General features: G+C 38.6%; 2 protein-coding genes across 2 annotated transcripts in view; one reads left to right on the top strand and one right to left on the bottom strand.

The window, feature by feature from the left end:
* Positions 1-11467, top strand: part of LOC138746431 (all-trans-retinol 13,14-reductase-like) — a 40866-nt gene extending 29399 nt beyond the window's left edge. Inside the window, exons 9-11 of the mRNA XM_069904609.1 lie at positions 5961-6127; positions 7257-7416; positions 10474-11467. Of these exons, the coding sequence (XP_069760710.1) occupies positions 5961-6127; positions 7257-7416; positions 10474-10619 (473 nt within the window). The 3' untranslated portion in view covers positions 10620-11467. The remainder of the gene's footprint in view (positions 1-5960; positions 6128-7256; positions 7417-10473) is intronic.
* LOC138746432 (abl interactor 2-like) overlaps positions 11424-17979 on the bottom strand; it is a 30119-nt gene continuing 23563 nt past the window's right edge. The window contains exons 8-9 of the mRNA XM_069904610.1: positions 16300-16431; positions 11424-15404 (exon numbers count right to left, since the gene is read on the bottom strand). Of these exons, the coding sequence (XP_069760711.1) occupies positions 15241-15404; positions 16300-16431 (296 nt within the window). The 3' untranslated portion in view covers positions 11424-15240. The remainder of the gene's footprint in view (positions 15405-16299; positions 16432-17979) is intronic.

The raw sequence follows: 17979 nt of genomic DNA, 5'->3' as shown, positions 1-17979 counted from the left end.
AGTCAAGATATGAAATCTTACAATTTGGTTATACTATAGTAATCGAAGACTGTCCATTGTGGATCTCTCTGGAATCTAATTCTGTTGTAGAATTTTCTCTCATTTCTCTTCTTGGATTCTCACTTCCTATATCTTTAACCCAGTGGTTCTCAATCTTTTTCTTTCCACTCACATTCAACTTTAAGTATTTCCTATGGCATCGGTGCTCTGTGATTAGTAAGGGATTGCCTAAGGTGAGATGTGAGTAGGAAGGGAAGATTGAGAACCACTGCTCTAGACCCAATTGTTACTGAAATATTTTGCTTGAGAAAATTTGTCATTGGCCCATTTCCTTTTATAGATATGAAATCGTACACATAACAAGTCAATGAGGTACGATTAAAACAGTGGTTTTCAAACTTTTTCTGTCCACCCACATACTACCTTAAGAAATCCCTTACTGATCACAGAGTACCTATGGCATAGGGAATACTTAAACTGATATGTGAGTGCAAATATAAAGATTGAGAAACATTGATTTAGATCAGGGGTGTCAAACTCAAATTCACAGAGGGCCAAAATTAAAAACTTGGACTAAGTCGTGGGCCAAACTAAATATTTATTGAAAAATTTCAACAACATCTGCATGTTTTCTCTTCTTTCAACATATGTAATGTTAAACTTTTTCTTATTAAAATAAATGTTTAATAATAGTTCTGGTTAAACTCTTTCCAGGAGAAGCATTAACAAATGAGAAATAAAATATTCAATAAATAATATTTCTCTATAGCCTTTAAGCTCCTTTTAAATGTATTTTTTTGCCAACAAGTCAAAGGAATAACAACTTGCTTCAATGACAAACAGGTTTGTCTTTTAAAATGATGAACATATAGTCTGCCTCCCACCTGTCTTGAAAGGTCCTGTTTTCTGTCTTTCGTTTGGCCATTTTTCGTAAGGGGTTTATTACACGTGAGTTAGGCGACAGGTCGCAGATACTAATGAAAGTAAACGGAGGCGGTGGGGGTGATTAGCGGGCTGATGCCAATGCATTTTCAAAGCATTCTGGGATTTGTAGTATTAGCTGTGCATGCGCTATACTGGCGCGGTGGCCAGCGGGCCAGCTCTAATACATATTTGATATGATCTTGCGGGCCAAATATAATTATATCACGGGCCAAATTTGGCCCCCGGGCCTGAGTTTGACATGTGTGATTTAGATGAATTAACATAATCCAATGGTTAAAAACACTTTGAGGACCTGGATAAAATTTAGAAAACATTTTGGTTTAATGAGATTTTCTCTTTTGAGTCCTATTTTTTTCAATTATTTCTTTAAACCTTTCATGATTCATGTAACTTTTAAAGAATGGTATAGATTGGGCATTAAATGTTTTAAATATTTACTTGTTGAGGGTATTCTCACTTCTTTTGAATAACTTTCAGTTAAATATGATCTACTGAATTTTTTTCATTATCTACAGATTAGAGATCTTTTACAATCTCAATTACATACATTTCTTAACAGAACTGATAAAAAAAATTATTTGATGACTAAATTTTACAAAATCAAAATTAAGAAAAAATAAAATTTAAATTTCTCTCTTCCTATTGTGACAGATTATGTTGTGTTTGTTTTGTGTATATATATATATATATATATATATATATATAAATTGGGGCAGTTTTTTTTAGTGTAGGTCACATACAAACACTTCGAAACATATCTCATTTAAAATACTGGAGCTCTGCTCAAGCTAGACAGGGCGGCTCCTGGAGGCCTTTGCAAAAACTTTGGGGAGTACCTAAGAGACTTCACTAATGGATTGTTGTTTTGAAAAACAACAGATGAAAGAGATCTGAGGAGTAGTTTGGAACTGCATGCTGCCTGGAGTGCCGCTTGCTGTTCTAAGAGGGTCATGTGGCTTTTGCAAGCGGAGAGAATTAACCATATAACCATATAACAATTACAGTACAGAAACAGGCCATATCGGCCCTTCTAGTCCGCACCGATTTAAGTGAACTCCACAAATCCAACAGAATGTGGGAATAAGCTATTTCCCAGCCTGGCTCTCGTGATTTTGATGCTCCTCCATGATGGTAGCAGGTGGAAGATGATGTGCGATGGATGTTGGGGGTCTTCAATAATTCTTTAAACCTGATTTAAGATTGCCAGTGACTTCCTGTTGAAGAGTTCAGGCCCAAAATATTGATTGTATTTTACTTCACTTTGGCGCAGTTTCTCCAGCACTTTAGCTGACTACTAGTGAACGTTTTTTTTCTGAGAGTGAGAGAGAGAGATCAGTTCTGCAGTTTGACATTCAGCAACAGCAAATGGGGCTGGAACAGGACAAGCTGGCAAGTTTGTGGAAAACCCCATTTAGAAGACAGGTTGTGAGTGCTTAGTTCCGCCTGGTCAAAGCCCTTGTGGTCCATACAAGAGGAGAGGATTGGCTGCCTAAAGTTTTACTTGAAAAAAGAAAAACAAAAAGGAACTCTGTGGTGACCTGAAAGAAGGAGGTTATCATCTGGAAAAACCCTGATGGGGCAATTTCTTCGGCAAAACACTGATGTGGCTGATTAAAAGGTGTCCGTTTGTGGCCAGGAACAACAAATCTCTCTCTGAAAACCATTTATCTTTCAAGCACCAAAGCCTGGTGAACTTCATAAATATTAAATTCTGTGCACAGTATAAGAATTGCCTGCAACCAGTGAACTTGGAGGAATAAGAACTTTTCTGAACTTACGCACACATTACAAACACATGCACTTAGAATTAGAAGGGGGCTAAGTTAGGTTAGTTAAGTTAATAGTGATAAGTTCATGTGTAATCCTGTTTTCTTGTTTAAAGATAATTAAAAGCAACTTTTGTTTAAGTAACCATTTGTCTTGGTGAATATCTATTGCTGCTGGGTTTTGGGGTCCTCCGGGCTTGTAACAGTATCCAAGTCAAAATGTCACATTACTGCAGCTGTTATATATTTGTCCACTCACTCACTATGTCTAAATCTTCTTGAATTGAAACACGAAAGTCTTCTGACGCTGTGATTGTTGTAAAAACACAGAAATGCTGGAGGAGTTCCTCTAGCATTTCTGTGTTTTTGAATCTTCTCGGAGCCTTCTCACAAATCATCATCCCGCCCAAAGTTCTGGTTTTGGCAAAAATAGGAATGTTCAGCACCTTCCCCATAGTATCTCATTGGTCACTAAATCACTATTCATATATTTAAAAAATGATCACTAAAGCATAACCCTAACCCTTTGTTTTCTATTTGTCAAACAATTCTTATTCATGAGTCTATTGCTTCTGACCTCGGGTACTTCAATTTTTCCTCTTTGCTTCTGAGGGACTTAATGCTGGACCTGAACATCTCAATATGCAATATCTATTTGTTCTTCCTTGTTAATTCTATAAGTCACTTTCTCAGAAATCTCCATTGGGTGTCTCGACCATAATTTGCTTTTCCTAAATCTATTTTGATTACACTTACTCCAATTTGTATTTTTATCATCGATGTGTTATCACTTTCTTGTTAGCAGACGCCAACATCTTCCCAGCCACTGATGTTGGCCTTTTGGCCTGTAGTTTTGTTTTTACACTCACGCAATTGAGCAGTTACATTTCCTACTCGCCACTTTTCAAAGATGAGATCTCTCCAGCATTAATGATACTAATTTCCTAGAATTCCTCTCTTTTTTAATTTGACTCTTAGATTTCTAGGAGGTTGTTTGTGTTTTTCTTTAAAGATGGAACTGGAGTTTCTTTTCAAGTATTCTTCAGTTTCTTTGTTCTCATTATGAATTCTGTTTTAAGAATCTTTTGTTCGTTTTCACTAATCTTTCTTCTTTCGCCATAGCTCTAGAAATTTTCACGGGTTGGTTTTGTGCTCCTTGCAATCTAGTTTGGCTCCATTGACCCATTCCTTGGTCCTTCCTAATTACATTCAGAAGTGCTCCAATTCCTTTTGCTTGCTACTTTTCCGGCAGCTTGATATGGTTCCTCTTTGGATCTATTGCTTCCCTGAATTTCTTTGATTAACCAATTTAAGTCTCTTTTTCTTTTGAGCTCTGCACTAGAAATGAATGTACAATGATTATATAACTAAAGCAGCAAAGTTAGCGCAGTGATGAGTAGAACGTTACTACGGCGCCAGTGACCCGGATTTGAATTTGGCGCTGACTGTAAGGAGCTTCTCAGCATACCTGCCTGGGTTACCTGAAGGTGTTCTGGTTTCCTTCCACCCTTTAAAACATTCGGGGCTTGTAGGCTAATTTGGCTGTAGTTGGGTGGCATGGGTTTAATTAAATGGCCAGAATAGGCTTCTACCGTGCTGTAAATAAAATAAAATTTAAAATATAATTTAATTGCAGTTCCTATAATCCTTAACTATTAACCATGGCCTTTCCTCCCTTATGACTTTTAATAAAACTCCCTCATCAATCATAATCAGATCACTATTCATATCTTTTTCATTTCTTTCATCTAGATTTAACATCTTAGTTTCAAATTAATGTTCCACCTAATTGAGGCACTGTATTATGTTATGTTGACTCTCCTCTAAAGGGGCGCACATAACAAGATGATTAACGAACTCCTTCTCATTGCACAGTACCCGATTTGGGATAGCCCACTCACTAGTTGGCCTTTCAACCTACTGCTTTAAATAAAATATCCCAGCAAACCTCGAGGAATTCATCGTCCGCAGTCTTGTTGCTATTTTAGTTTGACCCGTCCATAAATAGATTAAGGCCACCCATAATATCCAGAGTACTAATGTCATAGGCCACTCGATTATTCGTCTTTGTTACCGTCCCATTTATTGCCGCAAATGTTTGGACAGTCCCACCTCTGGCTTCTGCCTTTTGGTGTTTCTGAGCTCCAGGTCCACTGGTTCTACATTTTACTTTTCTCAACTACTACCTTTCCTCACTGTTGTACAGAATTCAACCTTTGCAAGTAACATCATCCCACTTCATTTTCATTTGATCCTTAAATATCAGATATCCTTCAATATTGAACACCCAGCCTTGTAACCTAGATTTGTGCTTTTCCAATAGTCTGTTTACATGTATTTATGCCGTTAATATGTCTATTATTACGAAAGTGTTGTGCTTAAGCCACAGCATTTGTACAGCAAAGAAACAATATCAATAGATACATACAAATTTTATATAATTGCCATTAGAGGTAAAGTAACCAAGTATGTTAATATTTTAGATATCATAATATTTTTATGTATTGCAGCTGTATTTGACTTACTACTAACTTTCTCTTTATATTTTAACCCTTCCTGGTTGTAAAAGTGACTGAATGTTGCCTGAGACATGCAGTACATTCAAGGGACTTGTTCACATTCACAATGCAGATGGAATCATCTGGGTTTTGTGATTGAACAAACGGCAATCAATCGGTGAAATTGTGAAGAACACAGAACCTAATTATTGTCTAGCAATCTAAAGACAGAGAGAGAAGAATGATCAAAAAGCATTAAAAAACTTTTAGTGGATATTTTACTTCCGAACTGAGTCTGCTGCTACTTACAGTCTGTGTTGAGGGGAACTGTGAGTACCTCTATAAACAAGGACTGATTTGGTTGACTAATCTTTCTGCTGTATGTAGAGTAGACACTATCTTTAGGCAATTATAACATTATTTTTTTTAAATTTAATTATACAGCTCGGTAACAGGGCCTTCCAGCCCACAAGCCCGTGCTGCTCACATACCCCAATTAACCTACAACCCCCCATGTTTTGAACAGTGGGGTGAAACTGGAGTACTCAGAGGAACCCCACGCAGACAGGGGGGAGAACATACAAACTCCTTACAGACATCGGCAGATTTGAATCCAAGTCGCTGGCGCTGTTACACCGTTGAGCTATCCGCCATGCTAACTGTGCCACTCTCATTTTCTAACCTTTAGCTGTTCACAAGCCATCTATTCCAAATGGCCTGGAGAATGATTCCATGTTTTTCTGATTGTCAGGACACTCATGCATGACCATTCTGACCATGGCTCGCTATGAGTGGTTCGAGGAGTGGAAAGATGGAAAAGTAAAGAGTAGGGGAGAGGATTATGAAAAATGGAAGATGGGAATTGCCAGGAAACTATTAGACTGGGCGATAGATTTATTTCCACAACTGAAGGATAAGGTATCTCAAAAACTTAACTCCTTTTAATTAATTTTTTTTCTAGCAAGGCTGGTACTTATCATCCAGACATAATTGCCTGCTGAATTGAATGTATTATGATGATCCATGGTGCAGACAAATTCCATTGTAATCAAGGGACTGGAGTTATGTGGAGCAGATTAGGTAAGGGTGGTAGATTACCTCCCTTGAAGGACATTGAATGGGATTGCACAACTATCTGGTAGTTTTGAGAATGATCCATTTTCATTTACTAACTCCATGTCCAATCCCACCACCAATACTCAACTGCAGTTCTTCTATTACCCTCTCCCAGGGACAGAACAAAGGTAAACTTCCATGGGCATTCACTGTATCCTTTATCGTTTCTGACAGTTCCAATGTGATCTCGCCATCAGTCACATCTTCCCCCTCTGCATTTTGCAAGGGGCCATTCACCCTAGCGACTGCATGGTCTGCTCTTCCATCGCCACCTACCACTCCCTACCCTGCTGCACCTTCCCATTAAACAGAGGAGATACAACTCCTGTCCATTCACGTCCACCCTCCCCACTATCCTGGATTCCAATCATTCCAGTGGAAGGAACGATTCACTTGCATTTCTTTCTCTCGAGCCTATTCATTCAATGTTCACAATGCGGACTGCTTCTCACTGGAGAAACAACGTGCATATTGGGTGATTGTTTTGTGTTCCATCCGAGGGGTGAGCCTGAGCTTCCAGTTGCCCAACACTTCATTTCACTCCCATTTTGACTTGGTAGTTTGTGGCCTCCTTCACTACCATTGTGAGGTGTAGCATAAACTGGGAGAATAACACCTCATCTTCTGCCTTGGTACCTTGCAACCTTCTAGAATGAAATCTAAATCTTCCAACATCAAGTGAACTGCCCACATTGTTTCCCTTTATTATGTTTTTGTTCCTTTTTCTCCCCTCCTGATGGTCAGTACTCATTCTTCATTACCAGCTCCAGGATGACATTTTGACCTCACTCCTCCCTCCTCTTTGATAACCATAGACCCTCGCTCTACCCACCATTGGGTGACATCATGTTAACAGGGTTACTGGCTAATGAAAAATAATGAATTCATAATTATGAGAAGTACTTGTTTAATGTATGTGTGGATATCCCAGATTGAATGCATCACAGCTGCAACCCCACTCACCAATCAGTACTACTTGGCTGCTCCTCGCGGAGAGATGTACGGTATCAAACAGGACCTTGCTCGGTTCACTCCTGAAGTTATTGCTTCCATCAGAGCAAAGACTCCTGTGAAAAACCTTTATCTCACTGGTAAGTACCTCGCTGAGTCTATTTGAGCAAAACAAGTGTTGATTGTATATTGATCGCCCAATGTTTTCAGGCACAAATTGTGAAAAAGAAATCTAACCACAATTTAGTCAGCTAATCTCCTTGTGTGGTAATATTTCCTGTCCTTGGAGCTGCCAGAATAGTAGTGATTAATGACTCATAGAACACTGACCAGACTGTAATTCTTCAACCTGCGGTATCTGCCCTGAACCACCATCCACTTCTGTAATATACTTTTCTCAGGCTGAATATCAGGTGTGGCCTTCATTCTATGCCTGATTCCCTTGAATGATCACAGTGTAGACAGTTTTTTTATTGGAAGTCAGGAATGGCATAACACTGGTTCCAGCAGGAGAATATACGTGAGTCATGTGTGTGTCAGAGCTGAGTTCTCTGGAACTGCATGAGAGAATGATCTGAATGAAATCCAATTTATATCCAGTTCTACTTTGCTGCTTGTTTTCCCTTTTGTCCATGCCACCCACACAAGTAATACTTGGAAAGTCTAGTTATAAATGTAAATTGAATTTAGCCATACGTCATGCTAACAGGTTCTCTGGCCCTCGACCCAGTGCCATCTGATTACACCCAATTAGTCTACAGCCCCCATAGGTTTTGAAGAGTGGGAGAAAACCCACGCAGACACAGAGAGAATGTACAAACTCCTTCCAGACAGTGCAGATTCGAACCCTGTTTGCTAATGCTGTAGTAGCATTCCACTTACTCTATTGCCCTCATTATCCTTAGTATAGACAATTAATGGATACATTTCTTGCTACCTGTCTCACTTGAAATTTAGACATGCAGCAGGATAACAGGCTCTTCTGGTCCGTGCCTCCCAATTGCACCAAATTGCCCAACAACCCCGTATGTTTTGAAGGGTGGGAGAAAACTGGAGCACCTGGGAAACCCCACACAGACACTGAGAGAACGCATCAGCTCCTTACAGACAGTGCAGGATTCAAACAAGGGTCGCTTATGTTGCACTAACCGTGCAGCCTTGGTAAAAGTTCTGGTAAAAGTTTTGAAATGCTTCACAAAAGTTTGTGTTACCTGAAATAAACTAATATCACCAGATTTTTTTAAAAACTTTAAAAACTGCAGATGTTAAGTACTGTATTTCCAATATTTCATCTTTTAATTTTATAAATTGCTGATTTCAGGAAGATTGGCAGGAGGAGTCAATCTCGTACATATTTTTGGAGTTTGGATCTTATTCTGATGACCTGTGTGTTCAAACTCCCAAAAATATTCACAAACAATAGTTATGCCATATCAAAACGCTTCCAGAGCATTAACCATGATTCCAGCATGTTTAAGATTTTATATTATCTCAAAATAACTAATACAAACTCCAAAATCATTATAAAGAGTTTTTCTGGCCCTGATTGTTTTATTTCTCAATTTGCAATCCATGCAAAGGTTAAAGCTGTTGTTCACGATGCAGAGGGTTCTCATGGGTTACAATGAGATGTGGACAGGATGCAGAGTTGGACAGAGAAGTGGCAGATGGAGTTCAATCTGGAAAACTGTGAAGTCATGCACTTTGGAAGATCAAATCCAAAGACGGAGAGCAAAAATTCTTATCAGTGTGGAGGAAATAGAGGGATCTTGTGTTCAAGTCCATGGATCCCTCAAAGATCCCATACAAGTTGACATGATTGTTAAGAAGCTATATTGCATGTTGGCCTTCATTAGTCAGGGGATTGAATTCAAGAGCCAAGATATAATATTGCAGTTTATAAATTCTGGTTAGACTGCACTTGGAGTATTGTGTTCAGTTCTGGTTGCATCATTACAGGAAGGATGTGGAAGCTTCAAAAAAGGTGTAGAGATTTACTGGGAATCTCTTTAGATTAGAGAATGCCTCATGAGGGAAGATTGAGCAAGCTAGGAGGTTTTTTTTCTTTGGAGCAACGGAGGATGAGAGGCTGCTTCATAGAGGTGTATTACATTATGATGAGAATAGATAGAGAGGACAGCTACCACCATTTTGCAGTATTTGCCAATACAAGAGATCATCTATATAATGTGAGTGGATGAGGTAGGTTCCTATTAACAAAGAATTGTAGTAACCTGGAATGCATTGCCAGGGGTACAAACAACATAAAACATTACAGCACACTACAGGACCCTTGGCTTGCCTTTTCAAAAAACAAAACCTTCCCTACCTCACACTCATAACACTATATTTTTTCTTCCATCCATGTGCCATTCTAAGAGTCTTTGAAATGTCTGTATTGTACCAGCCTCTACCATCACCCCTACCAATGCATGACAGGCACTCACTACCCTGTTTAAAAAAAGCTTACCCCTGATGTCTCCCCTAAACTTTCCTCGCCTCAGCTTGTATAGATGTCTTCTCACCCTGGAAAAAAGGTGCTGGCTGTCTACGTTATCTATGCCCCTCATAAACATGGACACCTCAATTAGGTCACCTCTCATTCTCCTTCAATCCAAAGAGAAAAGTCTGCCTCATAAATCCAGACCACATCCTGGTAAATCTCCTCTGCACCCTCTCTATACTTCCAGGTCCTTCCTGTAATGAGGCGACAAGAATTGAATGCAATGTTGATCACGCCTTGATGCAAAGCTCTAGCCTGAAATATTGGTCATATGTCTTTATCTTTACTACAGTATACAAAGTGCACTGTTTGACCTGCTGAGTTTCACCAGCATTGTCTTGTTACAATATTCAAAGTCTGGTCTAAGCAGAGTTTTGTGAAAGTGCGACATTATATCAAGACGCTTGAACCAATCCCCTGACTAATAAAGGCCAGCTTACAATAAGCCTCCTTAACTACACTATCAACCTCCGCAGAAATCTTAAGAGGTTTATAGATCTGGACCCCAAGGTTCGTCTGTTCTTCCACACTTTTAAGGCTGTAGAGGTTGAGGCTGATACAATAGGGGCAATGGGAGGGAAGCATCAGATTGATCAGAGAGTAAGTTGATATGGACTGGCACAATATTGTAGGCAGAAGGTCGTGTACTGTGCTCTACCTTTCCATCCACTTATTTTGATGTACTTTCTTGCAGGTCAGGATGTCTTTTCCAATGGGGTAGCTGGAGCAGTGCATGGAGGCCTCATCTGTGCTTCTGCCATTTTAGGGCGAATTGTGTATCTGGATCTTTTTCTTCTGAAAAGGAGGCTTAAGAAGAAACACCTTAAAAAAGAGATGTGAAACTCTGACGAGTGCTTCCACGTATTTTTATGGCACTATTGCATGCATGCATATTAATGAATGATTGATACCCCACTGATGGATTAGACTGGACAACAAAGATTTTGCTCCTGAACACTTTTGAGTGTTGAAGAAAACCACTGTTGTAATTGTACCTCAATGGCTCATTATGTGCACGGTTTCATAACTCCAAAGGAAATGGGTCAATGACAATTTTTCTCAAGCAAAGTATTTCATTAACAATTGGATCTAGAGCAGTGGTTCTCAACCTTCCCTTCCCACTCACATCCCACCTTAAGCAATCCCTTACTAATCACAGAACACTTGTGGCTTAGGGATTACTTAAGTGGAAATAAAACATTTGAAAACCACTGAGCTAGAGGATGGTAAATCTGTGGAAGTTGTTGCCACGGGTGGTTGCGGAGGCCAGGTCATTGGGTGTGTTTAGGGTAACGATTTATAGTTTCTTGATTAGCTATCTTATGAGGAGAAGACTGGTCAGTTGGGCTGAGCGGGAAAGTGGATCAGTTCATGATTAATGACAGGGTAGACGCAATGTGCTGAATAGCCTATCTTCGCTCCCATGTTTTAAGGTCTCCTGCTAGCCTAATATTGATGACATTCATGGATAGCTCTTTTTCGATACCCTGCTGTGTTACAGACAAGTTGTTGTTTGGTAACACCATTACCTCAAAGCAAAACTATCAGACTGGAATCATAAAACCTACAGATTAGAAGGAAGCCTTTTTGCCCCATTGCATTTATGATGAGTGCATTTTGTAACATAAAAACATTCATTGTATATTGTACTTGTACAATCGCATTTATTTAATTTCAGTTTCTAAAAATTTGATACTGTTAAATTATTACAATTATATCAGTTAGTTCATCAAAAGATCTTAGAAGCTGAAAACTTTGACTGTTAGAGGGATAGAGGGAATGCACAGCTATTTAAGCTTGAACTGTTTTGAAATGCTGTGTTAATTGCTCACCAACAGCCTCCATTTTAACAGTTATTGGAGGGCCCAAGTTCCTCTTCCACCTTGCCGTTATTCTCCATGAGCCCATGCACGGACCGAGTTGTGTTCCTGCAGCTTCATAAAAACTAGTTCAGAAGGAGGCCCGTTGTGTGCATGGTGTTCAACAATTTGATTTTCACTTCACGTCTCTTGTTCCATTACCCTGCAGACTGTGGCTCATTTGCGTGCCCTTTCTGATGCTTTCTCACTGTGGTATGGATGTTCCTAACCCTCTACCTTTCCAGGCACTAACTTCCACTTGTGGGAATTTTTTGTTTAAACTTAGCTCCCTATTAATCCTTCCACCAATTAACTTAAAGTTATTGCCCTGGTTAAAGGACTCTCTACTGAGGGAAATAGGTCTTAATCGTTTAGTTTGTCACAATTATTTTTAATGAGCAGCAAGAAATAAACAATAGCTCATTCATCCAAATGCATTTTCAAAGAACAATAATTTTTTTTTTTAATTTAGAATTACACCACAGTTGCAAGCCCTTCCAACCCATGTGCCTGTGCCACCAATTAACCTATAAACCATGTACGTTTTTGCAGGATGAGGGGAAACCCAAGCCCCTGGTGGAAACTTACGCAGGTCATGGGGAGAAGGTACAAACTCCATACAGACAGCGCTGGATTCGAACCCACGTTGCACTAACCACTACACTAAACCATACTTCTGAAATGTTATATATAAGTGCAAAGTAATTTTTCAGTGAGTTAACCAAATGTACATGATCATAAGGTGTTCCTTTATCTAGTCTTCTTGCTAACAAAGATTAATTTTTAAGTTAAACTCATAAACCTCCCACAGCAGTGTTCAGTTTTCATGCACAGGATGAACTGTTGGTGGCTTTAAATCTTCTTAGTTATACATTAATAAAAACTAAATTCTGTTCAGATATTTCATCAGGTGTACAGTTAGAAAATAAGAGAACATTCAAGCAAAATACAGAAAGAAAAATAATTCACATTTTTAGTTTCCATTGGCATGAATTCCAGTGACTGGAATCTGGAGCGTCAAATAAACATTCTGCTGGAGGAACTCTCAACGGGTCGAACAGCATCAGTGAGAGAACAAAAATGGCTGACACTTTTAGAGAATAAATGGAACAATATACATTGAGCCGAAACCCTTCACCAAGACGGTCCTGTTGAAGACATCAAGAACCCTTTTGCTAAGAATTACAGAAGTGTCCATTGACTATTTCTGCATCCTGTGAGCATTAGGAACCCCAAGGTGCAAGGTGCAAAGCAAGCAGATATGTGGAAAGTGAAGTGTGCCCAAAGAAAGGGCCACCTCACATGGGACCCCGTAGGATGAGGACATAGGCATTCAGGCCCAAAAGTGAGATCATACTCATACATCACAGTCTGCAGTCCACGTGAAAATAGGGCGATATCAGACCGTGACAGGATGTATGTAAAAATAGATGAAACTCGTGCCTATAATTTACATTCATAAAGTCAGAGTGGTGCACAATCTCCAATTTGAATAACAGACCATCAAATTTACATTAAAAAGGTACAACTATGAGAAGAAAATAGATTATAAAAAGTGAATGGTGAACATCAAATGCAGAAAATTAGAGACATAATTGACACTGTGGACACAGCCACAACATTAAAAGTATTTGAACTCACCAGCTCTTCAATAATTATTATGCAAGGCTTACCTCAAAAAGATTTTAATCCAGTCACACTTCATCCAACATTGGATAAAGTATTGAAACTGACAGCTATTCTAAGATAAGATTTTGAGTATCTATTTATTCAGCAATATATTGAAAGTTATAAATTTAGTAAAATAATGATAGTAGATTAGCAATTAGAGTGAGATAATTGTCCATTACAGATGTTTTATGCATTAATAATTTGATTTTTTAAATCTTTTTGTGCAAATTTGCTCCTTTTACCATCCTTTCTTGAAAAAATAGCATAAAATTGAATGTTTTTGGATCATATTTCCTTCAGAATCAAGGGAATTAAATATGCATCAAAGCTCTCACCTTTTAAGTTACCATTGGAAGTTACCATTACATGTGGCTGACTGTAGGCATTGTGTTAACAGTTCACACCGACAGCCAGCTACTCCTCAAAATACTGAGATTATTCGACCTTTATCATTTCCTATGATAAGAACAATGTAATGCCATGCTAATGCACATACTGTACATTGATTCTGGCGTGGAAGGATCTCAGTTCAGAAATTCATGATTATTGTAGGTTCAAGTCACACTTCTGAGAATAGAGCCCACAGTTTAGATTTACCAATCCAGCATGGTATTGATATTTGTTACATTGGGAGAAAGTCTATACTTCTGGTAAGGTATTTAACCCAATAAGATGTTTTTAAAAATGTCAATCCCATACTATTTTAAGAAAGTAGTGGTGGAGTTCGCCCCTGGCCACAACCTTGATAGAGCAATTGTAAACCATTCACATAACCATAAAGCAATGGCATCTGCAGAATAACCAGAGCATTGACCATGTTTTAACCCCTAGGGGTTAAAACAACCAACATTAATACAGCTTATTAGCTAGTTTTATCTGTCATTGTTAATCTTGAGATTTTGGAGTTTTCAAATTGTCTGGCCTGTTTCTTGCATTGCAACAGTACACTTCACAAAACAGAGCATTCAATTTAAAATTCTTTGAACAATGAAGCTGTGAAAGTTAAGTACTTTGTTTTATTTTCCTGCTGCTTGGATACAAAACTTCCATAAGGTGAGCGTGGGAATCTTTCATCTTGATTTATCACTAATATCACACCACAGTGCAATTGCTGATGAGCTAAAGATTGGGTGAAGAATAAGAACTACATAAAACAGATTCACTTGCAGTGAAGTTAACTTACTCAGAAATGTCTGCATCTTCCTTTACTAAGAGCAAAGTAGTTTCTCCCGAAAGTTACGCTGAGTGGTGAATAGTAATGCCTAAATTGTGTGTATTAAATCCATCTCAGTCATGAACATGTCTTTATCCGTCAAACATGACTGACAGGGAAATTTTCAATCCTTTTCACTCTGGATGGAGAAGATAATGTCACCACATTCAGCCTTCATTAAAATAAATGATTTTGGATATCTAGATCATTCAATGCAAGAGTTTGTTCTCTCTTCCAACTCTTCTACTTAAAGAATAGAATAGGGAGACAGACATCACTTGAAACCTCTATGTGTAATTTAAATGAGGATGTAACTGAACTCCTTTTTTCTTTAAACATTTTCAGACCTGAATTTATAGATTTAGAGTAAACAGATAATATTGTACCCTGATTTTTCCTAAACATTCTATTGATCTTTGACCATAGATGATGGCTCAGTCTTGTGTCCATTTTATTTTGATGTTGCTGTTGGCTTATGGCTTCATTTCAAGCTTATTGTATGTGCCAAAAACAAAACAAAAATGCGAATCGGACAACAGCAAACAAGGTTCCATGGGCTAAGTGGCTTTAGCGATTCTCAGATCAGTCATGATTTGAATGCCAACTATCTAGCCCACTGAAGAAAAAAGTACCTTGAATTTAAATGAAAAACAAAATGAACATTTGGATATTTTTACATAAATTCACTGATTGGTGGTGATTCCTCTGAGCCAATGTGTTAATCGATTGGATGTACATAATTTCCAGGAAAGTAGCCGGTAATTCCATTAATGAAACCTTCATACCATCCATTTTCATTCTTATTGATGACATAAATAATTTCTCCTTCTTTGAAATTCAAGTCTTCTTCACAGTTTTTGTTGTAGGCATACAGCGCGACAACTGAATTGTGGAGAAAAGTTCGGGTTGGGGGAATGAGGAAAAGCACAGAAGCATTTAACTGATGCTTGACATGAATTCAGAAAGCTCTGCCGGAGTCATATGAAACAGTGACACCTGTACAAGGAAACCTTTGCAAGAACCATTACTGAAGCAAGGCCTTAACTTTTGACATTGTTTTCCCCAAAACTGTTTTTCCATTCTAATGGATTTCTCTGTAGCAGAAAATGGTGCACTAATTACCATAAACCATCCTATGCCATAGATGTTAGTAAGGGATTACTTAAGGTGGTATGCGAGTAGAAAGAAAAAGGTTGAGAACTACTGCCATGTCAGTTGGACTGGCAAAACAGGTAGGAGATCAACTTTTTAAGGCTGATTTAGGTAAGGATATGTACAAATGTACTGTTGCTAATATGTAAAACATAAAGGGAAGTCAAAAACATTTTCTTGGAAGAAACAAAATTTTCCCAGTGGAAAAGGGAAGAGCATCAGCATGAAGGAACCAGGGATACACGGTGAAAGGGAGAAAAGACAGAAGGACTGAAAATAAGGTGCAGAATTGAATAAAACAGATAGCTCAATTAAACTTTTGAAGTCAACTCCGCACCAGTTCCATGTGTCAACCTTTATCTGAAGGTGACTTTCAACCCAATAACTTTTTTAAACGACCAGCCCTCATTAATATTTTCAACGTATTACTGCGGAAGACTAGTTTATACTGACATAAATAAAAATCAATTAATTATCATCTGTTTTACAATCATTAAACTGACACTTAATAATAAAATACATTGACTTTGCAAATGGAGGCCCTTGCCATATAAAATAATATTAGCATTTAGGAAAAAAAAATTAAAAGGATTGATAGAAAAACTAAACAAAGGCTCAGCAATACCTTTCTCAATGTAGTTGGTTGGTGTCAAGCAAGAGTCATCTGAGTAGTCTATTGGAGGTGGTGGTGGAGGTAGACACACATCAAAATCAAGCATGTAGTCAGGAGGAGGAGGTGGTGGTGGGCATTCAGTGACTGAAAGCAGGACATCAGAACATGGTAAGCTTAAACATTGTAGAGGGAAGGTCATACAACAATTAAAGGGATATCACTGAAAACAAACAGAGTAATGAACTGGTAGGTCTATAATTCCATAGGGTCCAAACCTCTGCTGCCCTATTGTACCCCTACTGCTCAGCCACAATCGTGGGGAGTTGTGGACCAGGCAATCACTGATACCATCTTGCTATTGACATTTAATTATTGAGTTTACACCGTCAAATAGACCATTTACAATTGTGTTTGGAAAGAGAAAAGGTGCGCAAGCAAAGAAGGAGGAAACTTATTATTCTCCTAAAAGCGTGCGACAAAGCTAGTCAGAGGGATCTGTGGAATAGACTGCAATATAGGAGAAAGGTCAGGTTCTGGGAAACAGACGAAGGGAGTGGTAGAAATATATTTTTAAAAAAACCTTTGTATGTTACTGAAGCAAATGAATCAGCTTAAATTGCATAAGGTGGAATTCTAGAACTCGCATAGCTGCAGAAATCTTACTTGCAAGCGGGGAGGAGAGAGGTGTTCCATTTGGAAATGAATGCTGCAGAGCAGGAGAGCTTGCAGAGCGCTTCTACCTGAGGCTTACAATAGCTGCTGCACTATGGTCTTGCCGTGGCCCCTGCCACATAAGATGGAGCTGAGAGCCTGAAGCAGAGATAGCACAGGAAATAAATCCATCGTGTTCCATCCACAGAAGAATTACAATGTTTTCAGACGGCTTTATAGCAGCATTCTTGATAACACAATTGCTTTTGCTCTGTCCTTTATAACCATTGATGGTTTCAGTTCAATTTTGTATGGTTAAGGTGAAGATGTCTCCGAGGTAGAACTCCATTCCCAATGTGCTTACTGACATGTAATTACTCTGCAGATCAACGTGGATAAGATTGGATGATACACCATAGATCCTGCCTTCTGTAAGTACCTGAGATTGATTTGATGGTCTAACTCAACAGACCCTTTTCCACTTAATTGGCTGTGCAGTGTCCCGGGATAGGAAGACCTTTGTGCCATTTCTACTGGGCCACCTTTCACTGGGACGCTAATTGCTTTTCCACTGAACACAACTCATCCCCGGGGATCAGAGTGTTTACCTTCAACTGGAAACAGTTGACGTTCTGCTCTCCCTTTTCCATTAGTTTTATCAGCACGCCGGCTTCAGCAAATGCCGGGGCTATGAATAAGGGGTAGAGGTGGTTAATCCCCGGCGTGAAATGACATCACTTGATGCCAGCGTTCGCACGGTATTCCTTTTCCACTGGCATCCTGCCCCCCAGTAAGTTCTATGTTAATTCCTGGGACAGAGTGCCAGTGGAAAAGGTGCTAATTATTCATTCTGATTTTTTAGAAAAATTCCTTTGCTCAAATGGCTTTGCTCAACTGTGAATAATACAACTTTTGATTTAAAATTCCTACAGAGAAAGAAAGAATATCTAATATTTTCAAAAAAAGAAATCATTTATAATACATTCAAAAAAAAATTTAACTTTATTTTTCCTTTTATTTATTTCTCTTTCTTTTAGGTTG

This window comes from Narcine bancroftii, chromosome 12 (assembly GCF_036971445.1).
Source record: "Narcine bancroftii isolate sNarBan1 chromosome 12, sNarBan1.hap1, whole genome shotgun sequence".
Taxonomy (NCBI): Eukaryota; Metazoa; Chordata; class Chondrichthyes; order Torpediniformes; family Narcinidae; genus Narcine; species Narcine bancroftii.
This window is presented reverse-complemented; position numbering and strand designations above follow the sequence as displayed.